Source organism: Acipenser ruthenus, chromosome 4 (genome assembly GCF_902713425.1).
Source record: "Acipenser ruthenus chromosome 4, fAciRut3.2 maternal haplotype, whole genome shotgun sequence".
Classification (NCBI taxonomy): Eukaryota; Metazoa; Chordata; class Actinopteri; order Acipenseriformes; family Acipenseridae; genus Acipenser; species Acipenser ruthenus.
In genome coordinates, this window is record NC_081192.1 from 43727590 (window position 1) to 43733589 (window position 6000).

A 6000-nucleotide genomic window follows, 5' to 3' on the forward strand; every position below is an offset into this window, starting at 1 on the left:
CCATAGTCACATTGTGAATCAAATAAAAATACCTTCATGAAATTACTTCTCTAGTCACCCCCCGATTCTGAAATTAAAATGATAATTACCTCGTGCAAAGGAATGCCCGTTTCATCACAACTGGATACACAGAACTGCTGCACTCTAGGCTGCTCAATCGGACAAACTACAGCCATTTAAGGAGGCTGTGTGGTCCAGTGGTTAACAAAACGGGCTTGTAACTAGGAGGTTCCCCGGTTCAAATCCCACCTCAGCCACTGACTCATTGTGTGACCCTGAGCAAGTCACTTAACCTCCTTGTGCTCCATCTTTTGGGTGAGGCGTAGTTGTAAGTGACTCTGCAGCTGATGCATAGTTCACACACCCTAATTTCTGTAAGTCGCTTTGGATAAAGGTGTCTGCTAAATAAACTAATACTATTTCAGTTATTCTGGGCAGTCAGTCAGAGTGCCTGTCTAGACAGCTGTCATTTAACTAATCCATCTACTGCCTCTGAAGCACTTGAGTAGGTCTTTGCTTTCAGCCTCCACTTGAAAAGTACTAGTGGTTGGTGTTCCTGGTGTACATCGTATGTATATACTGGTTACCTCCACACCTTCACACCAGTTTATCTAATAATAGGGACTGGATATATTAAAACATGTTTGGATTTGTGAAACAGTTATTAAGGACAACTTCCATATGCTAACATCTGTCAACATTCTCCAACAATTACTCTCAATTTCAGTTTTCAAGCAGTTGTTTTCAACGGTATATTTTACAAGAAATAGATTTAATAAACAACTTTCCTGTGTAAAGGAAATATTTTTATAATGCATTCCACCGTTCAAAAGGTTTAAAGAAGTACTATTATTAGCAGTACAGGGAGGATATGTGTATGAAACATACGTCTCATTTTAAGCACAGAGAATAACTGTTCGAGAATGAGGACGTTATTTTCATTTTTGTCATCAAAAAGAAACGAGGTTTGGAAATACTCATTCTGTGACTGTGACGCGTGGTTGTCGGGGTTTCTTATTTAAAATAATTATTTACTGTTCATTGGCTGTGGGTGGGACTACGCGTTCATGATGCGTTTACACCCACAAAAATAAATAGTTATGTACTAAATATTGCGTTGCCTATCTATCTGGATTTTTGATAAACAACATCATGTGAGCATGACATTACGTTTTTGAAATCAGTGTTTGTTACTTACAGTCTATACCTTTAACTTGTTAAGCCTCTGATAAGATGACTCACTAAAAGCAATACGTGTCAGTGATACATGCGTAGGACTTTCCCACAAAGGCATCGAGCACACACGCAGTGTGCTGTTTGTGTACCACGCTCAGTTTAGAAGATTTTCACGCAGCCGATCAGCTCCTGATCACGCGTCCCTTCCCATCCGATTGGTCAGAGTATTACACACCTTTACATATGATTGGCTAAAGCGTGATCCCTGCCCTCGCCGGGTAAAACGTAGTCTGAATGGAGTTGGGACGAGAAAATGCAACATTTACCAGTTTCATTTAGTTTCCGGCGTAAACTGGTGCTGATAACTTCGCGGTTACATTGTAGCTTGGAAAACTATACATTCATGCGACATCTGATCATAAAAAAGACCGAAGATGCTTAATTTCACAGCTTCGCCGTTCCAGCAGTCAGTTGATCCAGTAAGTAATGCTTTATGATTCAACTGTATTCAAAATAACAGTATCCCGTTTCAAATGTATGAAAATGCCTAGTTTTTCCATGTCAATAGACCATTGACACAGTGTTAACAACATGTGAAGTGTTTTTATTTTATACTAAGAAAGTGTACTTATAAAAAATATACATTGTGTAAATTTGACAGAAGGGTAAGGTAATATTATTTATATTTCCACTAAAAGAATGAACGTGTGAACCGAATTAACATAAGGCTGGTAGCATTGTTCGGTACAATTAAATACTGAATTTGGACAAACATTTTTGATTTGATCTTTATATTATTATTATCTTTATAGTAAGAATTGTTTATTTAATGTTGTTATCGAAAAGAGAATCAATTTACAGACGCCTGTAAACATGTAGGCTTATTTGTACATTTAAAAATATAATTTTATTGAGTCTCTATATTCGCGTTTGGATACAAGCAGTGTTTTTTTGGAGAAGTAGGTGAAAGGTTACAAGGCTGCAGACAGTTGCCATAGTTCACGTTTCCTCAGTGCTGAAGAACAGCGGCTGATCACGCATTGCTCACATGCCCACCCACTATTGGTGTGGCCAGTTGGAGAGGGCGACGTGACCTCGAGCACCAATCACACGAGCTGAGCGCGGGGATTGGAACAGGAGGGTCAGCGAGTGCGTGCAGTTCAGAGTCTAGAAGTGAATCCGCCTGTTTGAGGCATACGCATTCCAGGAATGATGTGATCCAAATACACTGGCCCTCTCAGCTCAGTTTTTTTTTTTTTACGGTAGCGTATTTTAATAAGAATTCTACATATTTTTAATGAACATTGCTATACAACAGTGACTATACTTTCCATTTCCATTTGAATGTGCATGTGCAATAAGTACTACATGTTGTCGTTTCAAGGGGTACTTTATTTTTTGTCTTTAATTAAAAACTGTTAATTTTTTTTTAACACACCCATTTGAGTCAACTAAACTTTGATGCACTGTGTAAGCTCTAGTTCCACTGAATTTGGAATTGCTTTAAAGAGGGAGAAAAATAAAAGGGAGTGGCTTTCTCAAAGATGGCACTTGGCACTGTCAGCTTCCTTTTTGGACTCAGCTGCAAAAGTTAATCCTGGATTTAAGCTTTCCCTCCAATCCCACCCTTAAAGCCTTTAACTCAAGAATGCCTCACCACTTCTAACTTTATGTTGTGGTCCCACCTTAGAACAGCTCGACAGTTTGAGTGGGAGAGGGTGGTCTGAAAATGAATGCACAATAATCATTACCTGACTTTCCCTGACCACACAGGAAGAAGCAATGGAGTGTGTCACTAGGACTAGGCACAACAGTGAGTGCTCCTGGAGCAGCATCACAGAGAAGGGGGACATTGAGGCAGTCGAGGCCCTCATGTCCATGAGCTGCAGGTGGAAACCAGGCCCTAAGAGGTACTCGGAGCTCAGGCCCCTCACACCCTCTTCTGACATGTCAGAGGAGATGGAGGACACTCTGATGCCTGGCCCAGATGATTTTCATGCTTCGCCATTTGTAAGTACCTGCAATGGATGATTTTTTTAATACTGGTTTTTATTAGGAGGAGTATACCTGTATTGTATTGAATTGTTCTGAGCATTGAAATGCAGGGATCAATCAGGGATATAACATGGGGGTTGGTTTTGTAAAAAGTTCTTACAGTTGATTTAAAAAAAAAAAAGATGAACTAATAATTTGTTTTATTTGCTTTCAGTGCATGACACCACCCTACAGTCCTCCAAACTTTGAGATGTCTCAGCAGTGTGTGCAGACAACACCAGCGCCACAGACAGTCCCATCTAGAATGCCTGAATTAGGAAAGCCCATTGCAGTCAATGTGAATTCATCCCAGGGTGAAAGGCATTCAGTGGAGACATCAGCTGTGCCGGTTAAACAACAGAAGGCTCAGGCAACAAGTGTTATTCGTCACACTGCAGACGCCTTTCCCTGCAGCCGCAGTTCCCTTCCAGTAATGATAGAGAACACTCTTGTAGAACAGACAGATACGTACTGGGGTCCATCCCAAAAGAGCAGCAGTAAAGAGAAAAAGAGACTGCCTTGTGCATCAGTACTTCCAATCAGAACATTGCCAGCACACGGCAGTCAAAATCCGGCATTGCAGCAGCTTGTATGTTCTTCTCCAGTTATTACACCATCTGCAATGGCTGGGCCCCTATCTGCAGCTATGAGCTTGCCGCAGGGCTCTGTAATAGTACCCTCGTCCTCAGTGAACCCTGTTGGAGTCTCTCCAATGCCTGTCATTTGCCAGATGCTCCCTGTCCCCTCTACAGCCAATCCCTTGGTCACTGCCATCGTGGCTAACACTCCTGCCAGACAGCAGGCAGCCATGTGCCAGCCCTTGATGTTTATGGGAACTGCGGTCCCGAAGGGTTCCATCATGTTTGTTGTCCCTCATTCGGTGATTCCCAAGCAGCTAACAACGACCCCCAACGGCACCAAGCTGTCCCCAATCGCTCCTGCCCCAGGGTTCAGCATCCCGGTGCAGAAGATGACCCCCCAGACTGACCAGTCAAGGATCCGCAGTCACATCTGCAGCCATCCTGGTTGTGGAAAGACCTACTTCAAGAGCTCCCACCTCAAGGCCCACATGAGAACACACACAGGTACTAGCAGCTCTTTTGTAACTTTATTCCAATTTGAGAACGAACTTAGTGTACCCTGGAAATATGGAACATAAGGCAAATAAGTAGGTTCATGCCCATGCCTTAAGTTAAATTCATAAGAGGCATAAAAAGGCACCAAGAACAGAAAAGTAGAAATGACTACATAAGCAATATATAGATCGAGTCGCTGTGTATATATATATATATCCATACATAAACACATGTCTCCAGACATAATTTTGAATTTCTTTAAGAAATCTCAGACTATAGTTTTCTTGTATTAGAGTTATATTAATAGTTTTTTTTTTTCTTCAGGTGAAAAGCCCTTCAGCTGCAGCTGGGAGGGATGCGACAGGAAGTTTGCCCGTTCAGATGAACTGTCCCGGCACCGCCGGACTCACACGGGTGAGAAGAGGTTTGCCTGCCCAATGTGCAACCGGCGCTTCATGAGGAGTGACCACCTCACCAAACATGCGCGTCGCCACTTGTCTGCCAAGAAACTACCCAACTGGCAAGTGGAAGTGAGCCGACTCAATGACTTCATTATGTACCCTACATCAGCACAGATGCCAGAAACACACTGTGATGTAAAGACTAACGCTTAGGTTCTGCAGTTCACTGTCGCCAGGCGCAGAACACAAAACATCACCAGAAGAAAAAAAAAGACTACGTGTAGAGTTATTTGCACTCTGAACTGGCAATGTCTTATATTTGCACACAGAAGGAGAAGAGAAATGCTCTGAAAATCACTTTATCCCTAAAATCTATAAGCTGTAAAATAAAACTGTACATTTACAATGCTTTGTAAGTTTTTGTTTTCTTATTGGTATTTATTTGTTATTGAAATAGTACAAATCTTTGGCAGAAATTAAAGTTTGCAAAGGGGAAGAGGACTATAGCTGCCTATGCTGATTTTTGTAAATTATGACCAAAATTAATTTAAACTGCTTGCCATAAATGTGATGGAATGCCCTTTGGTTTTTAATTGGGAATCTGCTGCTGCAGGATCAGTGTCATCATCCTTAGCGCCTTTTCATTCACAGTGAAATATTGCACAGCCCTGCTTCTTTGCTGCTGTGTTTTCATTTTAGGAATGTATTGTGGCTTAGAATCCAATTGTAACATATGTCGATTTTGATTCTAAAAGGTATCAAACTGTTTAAACCTTGGTGTATACAAATATGTGTCAGTAGCAATATTTCTCATTATACCTTTAAACGTTACCTAAACAGTGCTTGCAATAAATCCGGTGCTACACTCATTAGGATAATGCAATTGTGAAATAAATTGCACCCTTTTTGCAATTTTGCAGAGGTTTCTCTTTTCAAACTTTATATTTCTTGTTTACAAAATGAATAAAAAAATAAATAATTTTATATGAAAATAATTATGATTTGTTTTCTTCTATTTTTTATTTTATTAACATAATCATTGTGGGGAATAGGTCTGTTTTAAATGGAAATTCTGTGAGAATACAGAACCTAGCAATGACAGGTTAAATGTTTTAGTACATAATTTAAATGAAAAAAAAAAAGTTTTTTGGTGTTGTGTTGGTAGCCTAAGTTCTGATGGTGTTGCTTCTTCTAGTGGATACTTTTTTGTTGGCAGTAGTTTTATTTAACTTGCTACCACCACCTTTTGAGAGGTTAATATATCAGCGACCGTTTGAGGTTGTTTTTTTCATATTGGCAATTGGGTTAAATAT

The 6000-nt window shown here is 40.4% G+C and overlaps 1 protein-coding gene across 1 annotated transcript; it reads left to right on the forward strand.

Annotated features, from left to right (window-relative positions):
• The first annotated feature begins 1430 nt into the window (after window positions 1-1430).
• Window positions 1431-5687, forward strand: LOC117399656 (Krueppel-like factor 10). Its single transcript, XM_033998967.3, has 4 exons — window positions 1431-1655; window positions 2950-3186; window positions 3386-4295; window positions 4611-5687. The coding sequence occupies exons 1-4, from the start codon at window positions 1611-1613 to the stop codon at window positions 4898-4900; spliced, it is 1482 nt and encodes a 493-aa protein (XP_033854858.2). The 5' UTR covers window positions 1431-1610; the 3' UTR covers window positions 4901-5687.
• The last annotated feature ends 313 nt before the right edge of the window (window positions 5688-6000 follow it).